We start from the raw sequence: 23,055 nt of genomic DNA on the forward strand, positions 1-23,055 counted from the left end.
CTTCCTGAAGAGGCCGGAAGGAGGGTGCCATAATACTGTCTGACTGAAAAGTGCCTTGAAAGTAAAGAAGAAAAAATACCCATTGAAGCGAATGCTGGAGAAAATGTAGGTATGTGACCAAAATCCAGAGTGTACTAAACATCTAGATGTTGATGAAACCCAAGTTCTGCGAGAGACCTCCAGAGGATGAGGAAGAATCAAAGGGCCTGTGAGAGACCTAGAATGAACAGTGAGAAACCTACGTCTGCAAGGAAACTTGCAGGAAACCAAGTAAGACCAGAGGCTGTCGTGAAGCTTGAGAGGAGGAGCCGCTGGGAAAGAGTCCTGAGAGGCAAGGTGAAACTAGGAATTCCAATGAAAGGGTTCCAGACTGTGAATAAACCACTCTAAGAACCTGCCCAGGAGAAGGTATTTTGTTTTGCTTATTAGAATGGTATTGGAACTCTTTTTTTGTGGAAAAACCTTGGAACATTTATGTGGAACGTTTAGCATACCTAGGATGCTAAGAGACTCTTTAAGACTATGGTTTGTAACTTTCTGTTGGGCACATCTTTGAACATTGATTGAAGAGCATTGTGTCCGAAGGAGGGATAAGGACTCTTAAGAGTAGGTTACAAGCTTTATGTTTTGGTCATTCATCTTTGATGGTGTTGTATATTTAAGACAACATCCATTTTGTCTTAATCCATTCCTGTCACTGTTCACCATAGGCCTGTTTTATTGTTTGTTTTTATTGCACAAGCTCCTATAGGTGTTTGATCCAACTGCTTCTCTGAACCAACATCTAATACAGTCAGCTTGGGTATCTGTACTACGTTTGTGTCACATTTGTCCTTGTCGCCCTTACCATAAGTGGAGTTCGAAGTGGGATTACACATTTTGATAAAATGACTCAAACCCAATACAACCTGATTGAAATAACTTTAAAGATTGTCATAACATTCCCAGAGGCCATTTTGCAGATCAGGGTTACACCTGGCTTTGCTGGCCCAGACCTAGTGATGTAGAGCAGAAGGTAATTCTGGCAAAAGTTATAATACATGTAAAGATTGGACTTGAGATCAAACTTCACAATGGAGCATACGGTAAAATAGTGCCAACATCCATCCTGGCCCATTTGGTGAATATCAAAGCTGAAGTCTTCAATTCTGATTTTGGAGGGGAGGTTCAGGTAATCCTCATTATGATGGGTATGAAGATTAATCCATCTAGATCAGAGACCAAATCATGCAGTTGATTGGCAAGGTAATTTTGTACCCCAAGATAGAGGAGGTGATCCATCAAGCGACCACTGTGAGAGGCAGGCGTGGTTTTGGCTCCACTACTAAACAGGCATCCATCACACATAATGTCTAAAATTCTCCCTCCTAAGGGATAGTTTTGAATGACTTTCAAACAACTGCACCCCAATTTGCTAGTCTCCAATGAAATGACCACACTTTGAGGCACATCTTCAGGCAACTCATCCCAGAATCTGAGGGAACTAAGCTACAGGAGTCATATTTTGTTGAGGCAAATGCCTTAGTTTACTGTGTCCAGTATGAATGGTGATGATAAACTACTAGTACCTAATCACATTCATCACACAATTATGGCAATGGCACATGGCAATCCTAAAGGTGAGCATGAGGGAATAGCCACAACCCAAGACACCATTCCCTTGAGATTATATTGGACATGAGTTTACCATCATATTAAGAAGTATATTGAATCCTTCCTAATCTATCTGTACAACACAACATTTTGCTGTATGGGTTCCACTAAAGCCCTTAACAATTATCAAAGTTTCTTTTGTCACATAGCAAAGGATATCAAAGGTCCCATAGAACAATTTACTCTGGCAAACAAATATATACTGATAAAAGACGATTATGCCTCCTGATATCGAGTGGTGTTTCATCTACTAGCTAATACAAGCCAGCAAATATATGTGATAGTAAATGGAAACCAAGACTGTTTTCCTAAATCGAACTGAAGCTGACAAATTGCGAATTGCATAGCTTCTTTCAAGTAGGAGGCTCATCGCTCAGTGCTAGGAAAACAAATATTTAGTGAGAGATGTTCAGGTTAAGAGAGAGATGTGCCAGATAAAAGTTGCATTGTATTGCATGATTTCTGCCTCTTGCTCACTACCACAATAAGGGTGCAACTGTGGAATGCAGGTAATTACCTGCACACCTAAGAGCTAGCACTCAACAAATGGGAAAAGTGCCATAATCCTAAACCATCGCAAAGACATTTGAGTGCATTGCACTCCAAGACTGGGTTTTGTTAACAATGCCAAGGAAAGAAGAAGATGCAGAAAGAACCAGTTTAAAATTGGATTGTATCTTTAAAAGTGTGAAGAGATCCGAATGTGTACAAAATACGATTCAGCAAACTGTAGAACACAGCCTGTGTTTCAAGAAATAAACTGAAAAGTGAGAACATTTAAACAAACCATCAAGTGATTTGATAGAACGTTGCTATGTTTTCAGATGCTATACAAAGAACAACAATGCACCTGTGATTCTCTACATGTGCATTGTTTTGTACATGGCAAAATATGGTATGTTTGTGATAAGATTGAATAACATTGGTGCCAGCAATGCAGCAGGAAATGGTGCTGATTTTCAAAGTCGACCTGCATTTCAAATCACAGTAAAAATCCCTCATGTCTTTGAAAGTTTTCCAGGGGATATTCTTGCAAAATTAATTGACATACTAGAAAGGTAGAATTTGCTGTGGGGAAGAGGTTATTATCTGAACTGAATAGATGCTTGAGTTTATGTCCTGGGAGGTTTGCTCAGCGGCAACGTGCTCGCTTTGGAAGCAAAACGACACGAAGCAACACAGGTTTGATCCCCGGGTCCGCGCTTAGAAACCTCTGGGTATTTAAGAGCGTTATAAATATGCAACTAACACAAAAAAACAACTACACAACTAAAAAAAAATCAAACAATTCCTGTAACAGCGCCTTGATGCCCGCGGGCTGTGTGAGCGCTTTTAAAAAATGCAAAATAAAATAAATAAATGTCCAGCTGCAAACAGATTTATTTGAGGAATCCATGCATTAGCAGTCACCTCTCGACCTGTCCTTTAGCACATCCTGCCAGATGGCTGGAGACATGTAAAAAACAGACCCATTAAGGTTTATTCGAATATTCCATCCATCGCTGCCAGGAATCACCTATGAAGACTTGTGTAACTGTGCTAGAACATTGAGGCTCTCCATTGGAAATAAAGAACATGTCAGTTCAATGCATTTCACACATGGAGTTCAATAGATATATCAGTACGATAGATAGAAAATGCTAGAGCTAATTATATTAATTACTATAGATGTAGGAACATCAAACTAACTGTGTTTTAAAGACTAAGGACCCCTCTTTGATTTGACACCAGACTCGACTGTTTATGATGTTTAATAATTATTACAAATTATTAATAATTATGATCGACGATGCCATATGCTCAAGCTGCATGTCTGCACATGCGTTTTGGAGCATAGATTGCGATAATGTTGGTTTAATTGAGTTGGCATATTGCTGTCAGCAATTACAAAAGAGAAACACATATTCTGTCAAAAGTACTAGGAGTGGAGCCCAACCATTTTCTGACTTCAAATATGGTAATTAAAATCATCCAATGAGGATAGGGGAGTTGTATTCAAAAGGGGTGTCTGGCTATTGGGTAAACCAATGAAAAGGTTATGCCAACCACATAGAGGTTCATAATTGTGACATATCCTGAGAATTCTGCGAGACTTTAAGCACAAGCAGAAGGGAATTCTGACACTTGGAAAAGATGCAGAGAAGAGGAACACCTGTCCTCATTAGAAGAATTCTGAACCTGGATACCATTTGGAGAACTTGGCCTTATTCTTGAGGGTTTGGGGCCGACTTAACCTGAGGCAGTCCTGACTTCATGGAAAGGACCATGAGAGGCTTTCTTACTGAGACTACCTGGGAACACATGAGGGATTATATTGGCTACATTCATCGAAAGATTAATTCAAGGTGAGCATGACAACTCCACAAATATTATTAGATAATAATGGAATCATTAGCCTGATTAGGACCTGGGGTGCAAGGGAATTGGTGTGCTGATTGTCACTGTGTGGCACCCTTTCTAACTAGAAAAATCCTAATATTTTGTGTTAAATGCAACAGTGTTTCCCTTTGCATTGAAAGCTTTGAGACTTTGATTGAGTTTAGAAACTTGCCATTCCTGCTCATAGTGTAAGGGATTGATAACATATTATATCGGGAAAAGCGAATAAAATGTGAGTTTCTAGGGTGAGTTACTTCCCAATTTCATTGTTTTTAAGATTGAGGGAAATTATATGTATTATATGTACAAAGAGTACATTCTATGTCATGAGCATGCTATAAAATAGAGAATGTTTCCCTGCACTGAAAATGTAACATGCACAACTGATATTTTAAAAGCACCCTAAGTGCTATCACAGATATAGTCAACATAAGACCATGGTTCAAATCGTGCCTGTACCGCGGCCTGATGAGGATATGTTTGATAATGTGTATTCTATGAAGGCCATAGCTAAGAAATGGGACATGGGAGCAAGTTTGATTTATTTCTACCCCCTTATAATATTGTGAATTGGCTTGATGCACCAATATATATAGTCTGTGAATTTTAAATTGAAAACATGACTTTCCTAAGTCAAACATCTGCTGAATGCTAGGTAAGCATAGGGCAAACTGCATACACGTGTTAGCAGCTCATATCACCATATTTATATGAAAAGTAGTAAATGTGAGACATGCTACTGTTCTCTGATTTTATAAAATGCTGCTGTCATTGGTGAAAGTAGAGTGCAGCATTTGCAAATGTAATTTCATCATTTTAATGTAAACTCAAATATTTTGAGATATTAAAAAAGTGGGACACATGTAATTAAAATGTCTAGCATTATTCAGAACTTACGATATGTGTAGAATTGATAATGGAAATGAGTGCTTTTGTGTAAGAAATAGTGAGATGAACGCAGGTAGGCTATTTTCGTTTTTGTAGATTAGCTGTCTGTTATCGTGTAACATTGTTGTGACTTCCCCTGGATAAAGCTGGAGACAACCTTTGCCATGATTTCACCTTTCATTTCTCATTTAAATAGGTTTGATAAAATTGTCCTTTTTATGCCCATAATGGTGGGTGGAACTGTATAATTTGGGGGAGTTTTAGACCAGTGTGTCCGCCCGTTTTAGGAATGCTACATTGTCCTAAATATATCTTACACATTTAAATAGTTTCTCCCATTTTTTCTTAAAGGTGGGCTTCACAAAAGAAATATTGAAGCACAAAGGAAGCACCTTCATGTCCATGTTCATTGGTGAGGTATTGAGAATGTGTGTACCTCTGTGTGGCACCCAAGAGACAGTTGATTGAGAGGCTTAACAAAACTCTCAAAGTATTTCTGGAAAACTTTGTGAACACAGATGGGGAAAAACTAGTGTTTATTCATCCCATGGGCACTCTTTGCTGTCCAGAAGATGTTGCAAAGCTCCTTATCCTTTGAGGGTCCTTATCCTTTGAGTTAATTAATGTGCTGGACATGCTAAAAGAGAAGGTCAAGAGTATCAAATTGATATCACCCAGGTAATTAAAAAAATATCAGAGCTCAAAAGATCTTTATTTGGGAGATTTTGAAGAATAAGCTATCTGAAGCTCAAGAGAAGTAACAGGCCTTATACAACCAAAAGGGCAGTCTGCGTAAGTTAACATTAGAGGCAGAGCTCTAGTACTTCTACTGACCCCTAAGAATAAACACCTCACAAAGTGGCATGGGCTTTACACGTTCATCAAGGTGGTTAGTAAACTCACTAATAGTTTGAGTCAACAGATTGGAGGCTAAAAGAACAAGTTCATCACATAAATTTTCCAAAGCGAAAGAAGGATCCCAACATCCCTATCCGGGTCATCTCAACTTTAATGTGCCCCTCAGTAAAACCAGAGCTTATCCCAGAGACCACCAGGCCACAAGAGAAACAAAATCTCCAACTTTGTATTTACCAATTTTCAGATGCACTATCTACAGACATGGATGAGTGTAAGAGTGTTCTCCATCGTATACATACACCTCCAGGACAATTACTATGTTTACAACCATTTTGAATTTCAGCGGCTGTGCTTGAGATCATTGTCGGGGAAGTTAAAAATGTTTTAAAGTTACAGGCGATCAAACCATCTCAGAGCCACTGGTCATTTCCAGTGGTATTTGTTACACAACAGATAATTGTGGCAATCATGTATTGATTTTCAGAAAGGCAGTGCTATATCAGCCTGGGGTGCCTATTCAATGCTCAGAATAGATTAACTGATAGGGACATCCCCAGACTTGCCCCATCACTTCTACAGTTCAGGAAAGAGCTGAAGACCTTCCCTTTCAAGGAATGGCTCCTCCTTAGAACATAGGTCCACACACCCTGCACTTCCCACCCTAACTGACACTCAGTGATCTGCTCCACATGGTCTTCTCCCCATGCTGCCAAATGCCCACCTCCCTTGTTAGATCCCCACTTCCTTTTTCTCTTCTTCCCTCACTGTGTTCTTATCTCTATGATTGTAAAGTGTTCCATCGCGTTCCAAAACTAGGTCAGTGCTCAATAATTACCCTAATAATAATAATAATAATAATAATGATAAAGATATGGGGGGAAGGCCAAATATAGATATACACTCAGATTAACAAGGATTATTGGCAATCATCCTTAGTCCCAGGTGACAAAGAAACAACACATTTCTCCTCACCTGACTTATAGACATTGTTTATCTCTCAAGTTAAAAAAGAAAACACAATCAATTATAATCAAAACAACAAATACACATATTTGCAGTTACTATTGCCAGACCTGTTGTAATGCCCACATAGCGTGCGTTCTGCTTCATCCCTTTCTGTAGCCAATTTGTTGAGGCTTTAACAATTTAGCCATATCTGCCCATTTTCTAAGCAGCCACAAAAGAATGGTCACAATTATTTTGCTGCTCGTATCAAGCCAGCAGTCGAATGCTGGCAGATTCAGTGTAATTACCCTTCTTGTGAACTGAGATAAATATTGACCATCTCCAACTGCTAGGAACTACAACTGTTTTGATGATCTTGTTGAACATGAGCAGTAACAAATTGCCCCAATAGGTAGGGGTATGCTTCAAAAGAGTGTTAGCCAACCCGTCAGGGCCAGGAGCTCTGGATGCTTTAAGTCTGTTTATAATATTCAATATATCAGTGATGTCAAACTGAACATTACCGGAACAAACAACCGGGTTTGATAACCTTCTTAATAAGGCTAGCATTATTCTGATATAAAGTTTTGATATAGGTCATACAACCCTGCTCGTAGATGCCACTAAGCTCCTGGGGAGATTGTACTGAAAGATGGGATCGATATACATGCCAGAATTCTCTGGCATCGTGTGTCTTGATTAAAGTGAATACCACTTCCAGTCTGAATTATGGGTAGTCAACTTATCAACCTCTACCAGTTTTAAAATGTTGTCTGTAATGTAGAAATGTTTAGTTTCGCTGGGTGGATTCGGCATAGCTCGTTTAATCATCACAATTGCATGGCGAAGTTGCGCTTTGCATGTATGGATGATCCTATCCAAAATAGACAGAGAGCCCTTTTGTTGCATCATCATGGCTTTCTTACGTTTAGTTTGGGGCCACAAAATAGCCAACAGAGCAGAAATGTCCCCTTTTGCTGCTTCCAATAATAGAGTTGATGAATAGGGACTAGCCATTGCCAATGTATTCATTTTATCGATGTTGGCTTCAGTCCATGCTATGTAATTGCCCTTCGCATTGCAGGTGACCCTTGACAAGGGACTCACTACTTTGGTCATGGTCTTTAAGCCTAGGGTCACCTGAAAAATCGCATGGTCGCTCAGAGAGGTATGTTGATCTCAAAACTGCCCACCCTAGTGCATGAGCTTCTTGTGACAAAGATGCTGTCTAGACAAGATAAGCTTTCCTCCTTCTGCTGGTAGTCACATGAAGTAGTCTATCACTGTCTGATGAAAAAGTGGTTCTAGACCAAAACTCAGCAGCATTTCTGACCATTTGCAGACCTTATTGAGCAGCCCCAAAGTATATGTATTACCCACCTCTTCTCCAGGATCCAACCTCAGTTCATCTTCAATGCCGATGCAATAGGCATTAAAATCACCTGCTAGAATAATGCTCCTTCCTGGGGCTCGTAGCTGCCAACCATATAAGACATCTGATAACTGGGATGACAATACTGTAGTGTAGGCACCATCAGGAGGACCGTAGAGTGTCATAGTGCCAACAGAAGGAAAGTTATTAACAACAACACCTAAATAATATGAACAAACTGATACTGCGTCATTATAATGGATCAAAACAAGCTTTCAATCCAATGCATAACCCTCCCTTCGGGCGACATTTGCTAGATTTGATTGTTGATTGTATAAAAACCTGGTAAGCATCTAAAACAAAAGAAGAGGACAACCAGGTCTCTTGTAGTAGGAACCAGAGCTTATAGCATTCAACCCTTCCAGGGGCACTATAAAGAAGATCTAAACCCCAGGGTGTTGCATGAAAGTAAAGTCAACGGAGAAATAATCCCACCATGTCAGTTGACAAATTCTTCAGTAACAATGCTCCAACTATATGGATATCCTTCGTCAACTTCAACAGGATGACTGGCTCTGACCAGGGAATGGTTATTTGCAATAACAGGCTCCCTGTGTACAGGGCCAGCCTTTTTTCCTCCTTTCATAGTATGCAAAGAATCAAACAGGCATTATAGTCCTGCTGTCGACTGCTGTATTTGCAATGCATAGCCCCAATGATTTAACAATGCGGTCAACAACCACCAAGGATACATATGTTACTATATCCCAGTTACTCGAGCTATAAATACAGGATAATTCCACATAAATAATATCATTGGAGGATACAATGATTTGCTCTTATGTAATCCTCTAATGGTGCCATTCTTACATACTTGGTTAAACATATGGGTTAAGGTTTCCTCTTGATGTGCATATGTAGACCGGCAGGCTTAGCCTGTCAGTGAAGGAGCGTTTGAGCCAATAGTCATACATAGTGAAGTCACTACATGTATACATCACATGGTATGTTGACACACAGAAGAAACGTTCAGGCCCTCGTATATTAGCACAGATTTGGGCTTGTCGCAACTTGTTGCACAGGAAATGGTAAGCATTTTTACTGGACTGAAGAAAAAAAGCCCTTATTATTTTTTTTTATTGCAAGTTTTATAGTTTGATCATACAAACTTTTGTTACGATGTTTCCTCCAGCTCAAAACTCCATACACCTCCTAATAATATGTTTCTGTCCACATTCTTTAAGTCTGTGATTTAACTTTTACTATGGAAGTGGACCGTATGAATATTACCACATTATTTACTCATAATGGCACCCGTTAAAGTTGTGTTGCTGTTTAAACTATGGCAAACCAGTGAGACCTCTAAATGGGATATTGACATAAGAACTACACATTTCTCTCACTTGTTGTGATTATATATTAATCTTCACTGTGAAGTTCCTACATTAAGAGGTCTTACCTCTGCGTATGAACTATGTGCTGAGCATGCTACCGCTACATGTTAAGACGAAGTGTTTCGAGGACATTGACAGCATGTTGCAGAGTTTTCTATTTGAAACAAGCAGCCTCGCCTGATTTTGTGATGTACCACTTGGCGTTTTCTGTAGTACACCTGCTTCCATTCCTTGATGAGTCTCCTAATGAGTGGGTTAGGGCAGAGTCTGGGCGGAAAAACCACTGGCCATTGAAGCTCTCTTGACGTCTACAAATATGAGGGGGTATACAGCTTCAGCAGCGACTGAGTTTCTGCATAGAGTATGGTGTAAATTGGAGGACTTGATAGGGGCAAAATTCCATTCAGTCTAGGCCATCTATCTGGCTAAGCAAGAGGGTGCGTATTGACTGGAAGCCTTTTTCTGGGCTCACTGGTTTTTGTGTGGAGTACAGTGGGTTAGGGACCTGACCTCAGAGCAGAACCATCCCTCTCCATCTTTCGCAAGACCCTCAAAACCACTCTGTTCAATAGCTCTTCCTGCTCACAAAGCAAAACATGAAATTAAGTTCTCTCTGCCTCACATGTAACCACGAAGCGAAGCATGTATCTAAGCTTTTATGCTTCCCATGTAACCACTAAGCTTGGTACGTCCTCTGTAACCAGCAAGTCTCTCTGTAACAGCACCACGATGCCTAAGGGCTGCTGCGCACTTTATAAATGCTAATAAATAAATACAAAAATAAATTGTGAACAAGAAATGGGTCCCTTTTCACATATTATCTGCATTAATGGATCTCACGGTCTGCACTTATGGTGAATAGCAAGAAATGAGAATGGCACTTGGTGGGTTGGAGGTGGTGGAGGTTGATAAGAACACAGTCGATGGGCCTGAAAATTAAAGGTCATTGTGCATGAAACTTGTATAAGTTCCCGATGGCCTATGTGTATTCGAATGAGCAGCTTCTCGATGCTTTGTCTGAGTCACTGGGCATAGAGGTGACAGCTGGGAGGTGGGAGAGAATGTGTGGCAATGTGGCCTTAACTTTCCTGAATCTTGGGAAGAGGGTGTGTCAAGTTAAAATTCTGAACAATGTTTACTGGACCCCTGTCAGGATGTGCCCGAGAGGGTTGGTTGATTTTGATGCTTGTTGGGATTGTGGCCACAGGGTTGGCTCCTTTGTGATCACATGATCTGGGAGTGCTCCAAAGTGAGGTCATTCTGCCAGGAGGTCACTGACTATGAACCGAGTCTTACTGACAGACCTTAATTTTGACTTTCAAACTGTGTTTTTGGGGGAGGATGATCTTTTGGAAGATTTCAGTTATCCACAAAGGTGTTGGATTTTTAGAGCTGCCCTTTCTGCTAGGAAAGTCATACTGAGTGGTTGGAAAAGAGTTGCTTTTCCCTCTAAATCAGCTTGATTTGAGGACCTACACAAAATATTTCTGTTGGTGAAGGTGATTTTATGTAAGCAGAGGAAAAATAATTTATATGAAGGCATCTGGGGGAGGTTTTTGGAGTTGGTGTGCTTTCTGGACTTATGCTTTGTTCTCCTGGCCTGTTTATTTGTATTGTTTTATTGAAAATAAGTTAATAAAGATGTGATTACAAAAACAGTTAACATTTTTTTTGTTTTCAATGTTTCTTTTAAAGGTCTGACCCATTTGTAGTTAGTATTTTTTGAATACCAAAAGGACCTTGTGACTCAGTCCTATACACGGCTGCATTTTATTCACAGCACATGGAAGTATGACCACGTTGTCCTGTGGATTCTAGCTGGGTCCCTCTCTTTCCAATCAGTCATCGCTAGGTAAATCTATATAATCCTATGCTGTTGAAGTGTATTTCTCTTTTGTCTTCACATGTGCTTGACATACATGAAGTTAACAAGTGAGCTAACATTTTTGTAAAAAACATTAGTAGGTTGTGTATTAATATTATACTATATTTTATAGAGGACATAAGAGGACATTTTAAGCTGCACAGCTATGAGTCTGATGAAAGTATTATACAAAGGGGTGCGGACATGCACACATGCGCGTGCATCGATTTGAATTACTCTGTGCCATGTTACAGAAGTGTATATAGCCAATACAGATCAATTTGAAGAGAAGTATATATCATCCATTGAATTTGATTGATTTAGCTCATTTTTTGTATAATCAGTTTATATAACTATAATGCATGGCCACTTGCAATATCTGTGTAAATGTCTGGAAATATGTTTCTTATTACAGGCTAGTTGTGACATCACAAGTGACCTGTAATAAGAACATGACATCACAACTGCTGCATGATCAGTTATTACGCTCAACTGTGACATCACAATCCGCGCTGCTCGTCCAGCACAGAGCAGAACTCCAGCTGTCACTGCAGCACTTAAAACAGGGACACGCTTTTCCAATTCGGCTCCTGTAAAACAGTTTTCTGTGACCCTTTACAGACATCAATTGACAAGGAAGAGTTTATGGTAGATTATTTAATTTGTGCACTTCTGGAGATTAATACGTGTGAGTGAGTATATGGCCCTTTGGGTATCGTGATTGCAATGCATGGGGATGCAGAAAAACTCCAACACCAAATAATGGAACCTACTCAGAAGGATGGCAAAGGTTGCTCTTTTATTAACAATTATCTAAAGCAGGGAGTTACAACGGACATCAATGGACGTTCGCTCGAGCTCTCAGTGAATTTTGCATGAATACAACCTTATATACAAAAATGATGTCAGACGTGATGTCATACTATGTGGCAAATAAGAAAAACCTATGAGGGGTTGTGTTACTTTCAAGGGGAACATCTAAGTATACTTTCTATAAGGGGTGGGATTGTGATTGGCTGTCTACTGTCAGGTAGACTTATGCCTACCTCTAAAACATGTAATCTTCAACCCTATTAAGTACACATCATTGGTCTTCAAACTATACAGTCCTTCGTTATACAGCCCTCTACAATTGGTTGGCCATGTCTGGAACATTCAGTCCACTTGGCAGCACGTAAGCGCAGACCCAGGTGCCAGGAGGTGGACTTGACTTTACCTGCCCACCATCTCTCATCACCCTTGCCTTCTGCCTTGCAGATTGTCTTTGAACGTGGCCTTTGCGAAGTATTCTTGTCTCTGGGAATATATGGGAGTGTGAGCATGAACTATCTTTGTTCTAGGACTCCTTGCTCAACTCTATTTCCATCCTTGACTCACATGACAGGAGACCACGATTTGGTCCATTTCGCAGCATTTAAATGTCTTAAATGAATACATCTTGGAACAATTGGGTTTCTTTCTTTGCACCCTAACAAGGGATGGTTCAGCTTCTCACGTTCACTGCCTTCAAGTATAGATAACCGACCTTAGCTTGCTTCAGCTTTGACACCAGGCCAGACAGCCTCGCCAGTCATTCCCACAATATCAGCTTATTCTTGCTGCAACACAGTTCTCAACCTTTCCGCTCCATGGGTCCGGCCTTACTAAATTCATGACACTGAGGTCCAGTTTCAATACAATGTTGGCTTTTCCTGCAGTCTATTCACTACATTTAGCCAGCTTCTATGATCACTTAGTGTACTTGAGTTACAGCATCTGTACAGTTATTGAACGGCTTGCATTTTCTGCAGTGCTTCGCATACGTGCAATCTTCTTTTTGCCTACAAAAGTTTATTTGATTCTTAACTTCGTCATCAGTTTCTGTAAAATCCATACATTCTCTTCAGTCAGTATCCTCACAGCATCATGTTCATCTCTTGTGACATCACTGACTTCTCTTTCACTCTTTTTCATATTACTTCAGGTAGTTCCTCCCTCACATTGTCGTCTCTTCGGGGATACTTTTTATAGGGTTTCCTCAGGGGGTATCTTCTTTCCAATATTCATTGTGGTATGGGCACAACAGCTGGTTTTAAGCAAGGCACAATCTCAGGCTTTCAACATACAGGAGGTAGGGGGTTGGGATTTCCTGCAGAGGCATGTAACTGCTACTCTACATAAGCAAGAATCGCCATGCTTTTATTTATTTGAAAGCACACAATTAACACTGTTTTTAGATTCATTTTATTAAACTACTCAAACTACTTTTCTGCAACACATTACAAGCTGCATATTAGCTTTTTTTTATTGTTGCCTGGGTAGGGACAATCAGATTGTAACAATCGATCTGGTAGGCCCTCACTGGGTCGTAACCAGCCCAACAAAGCCTTACCTGCTGTTGTTTTCCATATCCCTCGATGTTCGTTCCCTTTCTGCGACTGGCCACCATGGAAAGGCAGAAGGGACTACATTTAACAGCCGTCTGCACTGAAACACCTGACGTACCTCAACACCTCTGCCACTAGCATACAACGACTACCAATGAAAGAAATTCAGTATAGCTGGCCACACATCGACTTTCCCAACAAAAGCACTCTATCACAAACCACCAACAGTGCCCACCCACGTGCCTGACATTTTTTGGGCTGCTTAGACAAACCTAGCCAGCCACCCAAGTCCTAGACCAGCGGAAATGCACACATGCGTCTCCTGATCTAAACTCCTTAGAATTTTCCAGCACATTGACTACGGTCACTGAGGGCGTTCCAACCACAAAGCGCATTGAGGCCATACAAATGGGGAAAGAGTGCTAAATAAATAACCAAATACAATACACTACAATGTAGTCCCTTCTCCCTGTTCCCTGGTGGCCCTTTTCTTCATTTTCTTTTGTCTTCATTTTTGAATGACTGCCATAGAAAGGGAGAAGGGCCTCCGTACAGTCCCTTTCTACCTGTTCCATAGCAGCCAACTTTTTTTTTCTGTTGCTAAATGACTAAGGCGTCTTGCAACTTGAAAACGACACTATTAGTACCTGGTGTTATGGGGTGTAGTACTAATAGCAATACACCCCTCACTGGGGTGGGGGGGTATTACCACTTCAGGTAGTGCCCCAGGACTGTGTTAACTATGGACCCCAGGGCATTACATGAAGTGATAATGCCTCCCGCCCCAGCACTGCACTTATTGCTTAGTTACATAAAAAACCTATATTCATTGTATGGAACAGCAAATGAAAGATCTCTTACATTAGATTAAACAAGAGGCCAGTGTCTGGCCATGTATTATAAAGAATAAAATAAATGACGTAATGGAGATATTTGCAAGTCCCCTCGGAGATCCATTGCCTCATAAATGAACTCTTCCTTCGGCCTTGTTCTTCTGTTTGGTCACGGAACTCCTCAGTGACTTGCAATATCGTTGTTTAAATGTATGCCATGATTGCGGCGGACCAACCTGTAACCCGGTCCCGCCACAGCCTAATGTGCCCCTTTTCGCGGACCATTCTGTAACTTGGTCTCTTTCGCCATTCACTGTACTGTATCATACTCGCCTGCCTCTGCATGTGCAACTTTCTGTCACCATTGCTGATCCTAAAGACTTAGCGCCCAGTTACCCGAAGGTTCGGATGCGCTATACAAATAAACAGACAAACAATATCCTTATAGCGTATGGTAGCAGGTATAGATCAAAAACCATATTGTCCTTTTTTTGCTCGGTTTTATTCTTTATGTTAATTTTATTTATTTTTGTAAACTTTTTTTCTATATACACAAGCAAAGAATATCTTTTTGGCCCAATTGATCCTTGCACAATGAATTACTGCCGTGTTCCTTTTGTAATTTTAGATGTATTGTCGGTGCCTCTAATGCGGGAGCGGATGGTGGAGTGGCAGTAATAGGTAGACTACATACGTGCGTAGAAAAGGAGCGAGATTTCTCGGAAACACGAGTTTGCCTGATAGAATCATATGCACGCAAATTAATGTTGGGTGCGCAACGTGGGAATACATCCAGCAGAGGGAAGTAATCAAGAGATGGGCTGAACATAGTTGATGACTAGGACCTGTCTTCGACAAACAGCACACAAACACCCATATGTTTACTGTGTTAAAAAATGATATGGATGGGAAAAATAAAAGAAGAAAGTTCCCTTTGGTATTTCACCCACCTGGGTCTGTCAGTTTTCCCTGAAAGATCAGGGCACGGAGTGAGAAAAACACCCAGTTGCATGAAGGAAACCCATCGGTGTCTCAGCTCCTATCTGATTTGAATGCAGAGAGGCTTCAAACGCCAAAGAATGCTGCAGAAACCAGGAAGGGATTCATAATACGGATTTGGTGATCTAGTTGCATTTTACGGCTTGGACATTAAAAAGGTGTAGGAACCCGGGACCACCCATATGCCCATGCCTTTTATGGTACCAGCTGGAAAACACTAAAATTCTAGCAAAGAAATCAACAATTGCAGAGGCAGTCTGCTCTGCCATATTTACCAGCTTTCCAAAACGAGTCGGCTAGTTGTCCACACTAAAATACGTGGCCAAAGGGCAACCATTGGCAGTAGATATGTTCCATGAATGGTATAACTTACTGAACCAACATTCCTGCTACAAATACCAACTGGTTTTCAAAGCACACAGTGGGGGTGAGATGTACACAAGTATTGAAAATATGCATGGTCAGCAGATCAATCGAGGTTATTCACTCTAAATTTGAAATGTATCTATCAAATAAACAAGTGCAGCCTCCACATCCATGACAGCAGTAACCTTACCTTCCAACAGGGCTTTAAGTGAGCCAGAGCAGAGCCCAGACAGTCTCGGAAAAGGTCTCCCCAGCTGAGGCCCTGCCAGGGCTCACCCCTGACTAACCTCAGCCATGCCGACACCTCAGGCAGCCCGTGTAGCCATAGCACTGCATGGTTAAATGGCTGCCTTTAGTTGTCAGAACTTCGGATTGGAAAAAAGAAAAGGCATTGCATCTTCTTTTTTTCTGAAGTGCTGACACCTGCAGTCAGCCCTTTAACCACAAAGCGTTCAGCTAAATGAGCTGACTGATTTCTTTGTACTCCGAGACAGGAGGAGGGCTGGAATCCCTGGCTCTCCTTTTGTTTTTGAGTAAAGAGTCACCATGCAGCATGAAGCCCTTTAGCCACGTTAAAGGGCTTCATGCCGCGTGTTGACTGTTTACTCAGAAACAAAAGGAGAGCCGGGCACACCAGACCTCCTCCTGTCTCTGAGTACAGTGACATTCAGCAAGCAGCCCTTTTACTAAAGGAGCCGTGTGATTAAAGGGTTGCCTGTGGAAGTCCGGAGGCAACCCTTAAACCATACAGCTGCCTGAATGAAAGGTTTGCTTACTGTATGTGAGAGCTGGGGCGCACTGGTGTCACAATGTTTGTTTAAAAGAGGGGTTGTGCCCACCAAGGGTGTGACAACCGTGCGCCCCAGCACCCTGTTGTTTTAACCACCCCCACATTTAGGCGAGAGGGGATCTCGGTAGGGGCCGTGCCATGCCTCCTAACATGAGCCCCCTCAATTTAGCACCCCACTTAAGACGCTGCCTTCCAATTATATTTCGATTGATGTATCAGTACAACTTCCCATCTCAGTTTTGACACCGATTTATTTGGGAATCATCTGAAAACAGGACCTTACAACTGTAATCGAAAGGTAAGGAGAAGCAGGACAGGAAACGAGTGTGTTAACCAATGAAGTCAGCTTTCTTTCTTTTAAGAGCAAGGGATCCTTGGTCTTCATATATTGATTTGTATTGAAATCAATATGTCAAACGCTGGCCAGCGTGCCATGCCATGCTTAGCATTCCATATCAATTAAACATGCGAGCATTTGCATGCAGCTCCCCTGGATGTTTGTTTTTCCATGAGCATGTTTTTTTTAAGGTGAACACAACGGCAGACATGACGAAAGCACTCACAAGCAGCAGTTGAAGGCGTCATCTGTTATCTCAGGAGGAGGTGCAGTGCCCACTCAGTGCCAGTCATGTCACACTAAGCTGTATTTGCGGGACCTGTGGGCAGCGCTACAGTCGTTGTACTGTTCATTTCTTTAGTCGTAATGTATGTAACAGTCCTACTTTTGCTTAAACCCCAGCCTCGCTGCTGCATTACAGATTGTGATCGACATCCCAAAATGGCAGGTACTGCAGCATTAATCAGTTCTAGGCACTATTTCCTTTTAAAGCAAACGTTGAGGCTCCACATCTTTCCACACACAACGTTTAAATAATGGCAATGTCCTGGGCCCTCGCAGGGCTTTGCGACCCTACTCAAGGGGCATCATTACAGGTCTGGCGGTAAACCTTCCGGTGATACCGGCGGGATGCCGCCAGACCTGGAAAAAATAACTGGCGTCTGACTTCCCGGTAACACCGGGGTATTACGACCCCGGTGGTCGGGAAGTCAGGCGCCGGTACTTTTGTATATCCCCATTCCCAATGGGGACACAGGAGCACGGCACCGCTATCAATGGAGCCGGTGCTCCCGTGAGAACTCTGCGAGCGGGTGCCATCCCGCCTGGCAGGTCTGACCCTGGCAGGCGGGACGTCACCCACCCGCAGAGTTGTACTGTGCCGGTCCGGTAACAACAGTGCTGGTAGGCTTACCGGCACCGTTGTTACCGGACCGGCACAGTCATAATGAGGCCCAATGACTTTGAACTCTGAGGTGCCTCTGCTCAGCCATACCATTTTCCCTTCTATGCCCTACACCCCCCCTTGACATCGAGTCTTCTATTTCACACCTGATTTAAAACAAGGATAGCGCGCCACGTGTCTCCTGTTATTGCTCACCTAGGCTCCTGCATGACTGACCTCACCCCTCTTGTGCAAACTCCTTGTTCTCCTTCCTTTGACAACGTGAGCCACAATGATTGTGACGTGCTTGACACAAACCTCTGAAAGGTTAACCAGCACACCTGTCTCACGCTTTCCAGAAGAGATCCCTCTCTATGGTGCTCAGTCAGAATGTCAGGACTGTGTGTGTGTGTGTCACTATATGCGAGTCAACAATATATGCTGCGTCTGGGTATACTTACGCCATTAGAATGACACTGAAATCCAGCCAGTTCCACGGGTCTCGAAGAAAGGTAAACTTTTCTAAGCAGAAACCCCTGGCGAGGATTTTAATGAGCGATTCAAAGGTATAGATTCCAGTAAAGGTGTACCTAAGAAAAAGATACGTACATTAGTTAGTCTGCGAATTACTGTCCGTTTTTATAGTAAACCTGAAAAGGGGAAGACATGTTTTTCTTTCTATTTTTAAAATTCAGTTTAAAAGTAAGAATTACATTTAAATGAAAGTGCTTCCATGAACACATCTTTTGAACACGGCAAACCACTGCACTCGCCCTGTGTTCATAGACGCTGCTGTTTCCTGTCATGCGGGTAGTGCTACAAACACATGTTATGCAAAAACGAATATCGAGCAGACAGCTGCAGCTGTTCAGTGTGTGGAATTTAAACTTAAATATAGCCGTGACATCATTTGAATAGACTTGTGACAACATGTTAAAGTCGACATAGGTTTTATACTTTTCCTCTCAGAATTAAAGATAATACAACAATAAGTCAACATCTCTTGACATGTGAAACCTTCTGCACTTAAGAAGTACCGTGGCTATCCCACCGTAGAGAGCACCGTTCCTATTGTGGACTATCCATCACAGGTGATAGTGTTTTACTCTCAGAATCCGGAAGCAAAGCTAAAACATCATTGCCTGTCTTGGATTACGGGAACGGTCATATTTCCAGAGATAAACATATTAATACATAAGGCCCTGTTGCATATTATTTTGGATGTGTACTTTGGTGCCCATTGCAGATACCAATTCCCTGATCTGGGCAAAAAAAATAACATACCTTCCATGGTATCACACAAGGTGGTTTCATTGGACTTCTGGATAGAGTGCACTTAAAATGATGAGCGCCTGTGAGGAATAGTGCCACTGAGAGAGCCACGCCAGAGTGTCATGACTCCAGCAACGAGCCGCAGGGCTCGTGCTGAGTCACATGTTTAGGGTCACATGCATGAGCACGTGACTCATATCAATTACGCTCTGCAGTTGCAAGCCTAAGCAGTGTCTATGTGGTTATTGCTGCGCTGAGCGGCATACAGACAATGGGCCTACAGGGAAGCCCCGCATTATGGGGAACCCTCACCACATGGGGCCCCATGTCCCGGGCCCCCAATTAACACAGAGTATGTTGCTTTGTGCTTCAAATTGCCTTCAGCACAATGTCTGTCAATCATCGCAGCCGATATTTCCTGGACCGTACCGTTGCGCAGACCACCTCTAATGCGGACAATATGAATGGACCTTCAGGTCTCCTGCGATGGCTAGTAGATCTTTCACAGGGAGGAAAGCAATGAGGGCTAGCGGTGAGCGAGCTTGTTGGGGGCGGAGCTTCATGTATATGAACCCTTTCATGGTAGACATTCGCTGGATCCCTGATGTGCAACACTGCATGGGGCTCACACAACAGACCACGTAGCGCTCAGGAATATTAACGAGGGATATCCTCAAAACCCGTCAGGTTTACGATCCCTCTGGGGCTGGAGTTGGACAACCAGCCCATTCCAGTTCGTTCTGTTGTGTGATTTGCGAGCAGCACATGTACACGACACGGTTATAACTTTTTTAGTAGACGCTGGGAGCATCTGAGGTGCATTCATGATAGATTGCATTAAACACATCAATTAAACCAGATTTGTTCACATTTACTTATTCTGCGGTTAGAACAGAGAACAGTTTGGTTGTCAAGCAACGCACTTGGCACAGAAAATAGTGTGGCTGCAGCAAGAAATGTCTCAAAGAAGATAACGATTTCTCTTTCCCTTATACTTGTGCTTACACTACAAGATACAGATATAGCATCCCTGCGGGTAACAGTGTGTCCTGCTTGCAGCGGACAGCTTGACAATGTCTTAGCCTCTACCCAAAAACCGAAGTGGTAAATAGAATATAAGGGAGAGATACATTTACTTTGTTTGAAAAGATAATGAAGGCAATGGCCCTCATTAGGACCCTGGCGTTAAGGGGTTAATGGCGCCGTAAAAGGTGTCAGCGCTGTTAAACCCTTAACGCCTGATTACGAGGTCCCTTTGCGGCTCCCGACCTTAACGGCTGGTTTGGACCAGCCGTTAAAGTAGGGACCCGCAAAGGGACTTTTGAGGTAATTACGGTACCGCAATTTGCGGTACCGTAAATACCGCCTTCCCCAGTCCCATTGAGCCTTATGGGGCAAAAATGGGAATGGGGAAGGGCTAATGGTAAATGGGGAATTACCGCCCCGCCAACCATGGAATGGGGCGGTATTTCCCCATTTACCATTGGCGTACTTGTTACAATGCTGGCAGCATCCAAGGTGCTAATAGCGCCATTGGTTACCGCCGGTGTTGTAATGAGGGCCAATATCTGACTGGGTTCATCAAGCTAAACGATGCCTGCCTCAACAATGAATGGAAAGGTATGCCAGCCAGTTTGCAAAAGGCACCACTCCATGATACCTGCCTTCGGATGGATGCTTGAAATAACAGAAGCCTCACATCAGTGCCAAGCATTGGTATCTGGATCGTTGGCATCCCAGTCTGAGCAGAGAGAGATGAGCTGAAATCCGGGTGTCGCAGTCATTGATAGTTGTACATCCTCGGTGGTGGTCTCATATTCTAACCAGAGAGTGCAGGCATTCTGCACAAGGGCTAATCATGATAGTGACATTGGCTTGTCCTGAACAGAGAGATGGTTACACTGCTCACCCGGCCCCGTGAGAGTTAAGTTCTTCTTAATCAAGGCAGCTCATTGCCTTCAATCAGGATATTGAATCCGCGCCTGGACGTAGAGTGCAAGGATTTACATGTGGTGTTTATCATAGTAAATCCCCTCTTGTAACCCATAACCTGGATCGCTCCTCCTGCACACAATCCCACATAGTTTGGTACCATTGCTGTAGAGCTTTCTCTTGCTTTCTAGCAAAGATTGTACTTTATGACTACCTAATTATGGGATTTATAAATTGAAAACCTAGCCGGGAAGGAATGGAATGCTGCACAGCGAGCACACACCCATAGGGATGCAGGTAAGGTGTGGAGGAAGCAGACGTAGCTGGATGGGTAAGAGGAGCAGTGTAGGGGGAAGCTCTAGAGGAGACATAGGGTCGTAGAACAATTCGTTTCGGTGATGCTCTTTGAAGAGTAGGGTCTTCCAGGCCTTCCTGGAGAATAGGATGCCGAAGGCCAGCCTGATCAGCATTGCTAGCCTGTTCCGCAGATAGGGCCTCATCACGAGTTTGGCGGTAACCCTTAAATTCGGCGGTCGCGCTATTACCGCCGGATTTAAGGGTCTGCCAAATCAGGGTTTCAGCAGATTTCTCCCCAGCTCTGAGCTGGTGGAAATCTGCTGAAAATTTCACGCTATTACCACCGGCGGGAAATCCGCCGGCGGTAAGAGCGCGAAAATTCCCCATTGAGCCCAATGGGGAATTCTCGAATGGGCTCAGTGGGGAATGGGGAATTCCATTACCGCCAAACCCGTGATTCGGCGCTAATAGCGCAGGGGGGTTTGGTGGTAGTGCTAATACCACCGGCAGTAAAACCGCCGGCGTTACCGCCAACTCGTGATGAGGACCATAGTCTGCATAGCATGATAAGGCTTATTTCCTAGTTCTTCCCTTTTTGCAGTACATTATTTCCCATCTGGTTACTGGTGTTATGGTTGTTATTGCTTTACAGGGGATGCAGGCTGCCTTGAGCATGATGCATGCTTGAAGGGGTTGCCAGTGCAGTTTCTTGAGGATGGGGGTGATGTGGTTGGAATTTCTTAGTCCGGTGATGTGGCATGATGCAGAGCTTTCAGAGGGGCCTAGTTCGTATCTGAGACTCTTGCAAGTAGGGTGTTGACACTGTGCAGATGGGAAATGACCTGGTTGTCACCTTTCATGTTTTCCTTCTTGCAGCCCTGTGCCTAGATTCTTAAAATCATTTGTCAACTTTTAATTTTACATGCAGCTTTTATTTGGCATACAACTTACAAAGACTGTCATAACCCATTATCTAAACTGTGTTAATGTATGTATTCAATTAAGACAACATTGACAAGAACATAATGTTTGTGGCAGGAGTGTTATCACCACATTTGCAGATCCTTTAGTAAGCCATTTTTCTAGTTAGATTGCACTTCACGTAGACCATAGAATCCTTCTATATTGTTTAAAGCAAAATAGAAGCCGCACACGTTAATACACTGGGATATGTTTAGAATCATTAGTGGAATGGTCTGCTTATATGGAGAAGAGTGAAACTACTGCTGTAAACTTACTGTGCTTTATTCAAACTGTTGAAAGACAGATTCATACGTCACCCACAGCTTCTGCATCTCCCCAGCCCAATACTGCACAGGTGAGAAATGTTACACACTAAGACAACCCTAATGCCGTTATACCAGGGAGGTACAGCAGGAGATGGACATGATCTAAGCTGAAGATGGCACAAGTAACCAAACTAAAGTTGTACCAATACATGTGCATGCGTTAGACACAAAACAAATGTGCACTAAACATGAAGAGTGCAATATTAACATAGCATCCACAAGACATGAAGAACACTAACATAAGCAATATATAAGCTAAATGCAGAATGAATGACACGCTCACTAACATGGAAATGCAACAGTAATGAGCAGCCATCTGTTCCGAAATGGAAGCCACA

At 42.5% G+C, this 23,055-nt stretch overlaps 1 protein-coding gene across 2 annotated transcripts in view; it reads right to left on the reverse strand.

Moving 5' to 3' along the window:
* LOC138488902 (sodium channel protein type 2 subunit alpha-like) overlaps nt 1-23,055 on the reverse strand; it is a 1,546,115-nt gene that overhangs the window by 770,412 nt on the left and 752,648 nt on the right. For both annotated transcript variants that reach the window (XM_069616296.1, XM_069616295.1), the window contains exon 5: nt 18,389-18,517. In XM_069616296.1, coding sequence (XP_069472397.1) covers nt 18,389-18,517 — 129 coding nt within the window. The remainder of the gene's footprint in view (nt 1-18,388; nt 18,518-23,055) is intronic.

The sequence above is a fragment of the Ambystoma mexicanum genome, chromosome 9 (genome assembly GCF_040938575.1).
Source record: "Ambystoma mexicanum isolate Mex_15411 chromosome 9, UKY_AmexF1_1, whole genome shotgun sequence".
Classification (NCBI taxonomy): domain Eukaryota; kingdom Metazoa; phylum Chordata; class Amphibia; order Caudata; family Ambystomatidae; genus Ambystoma; species Ambystoma mexicanum.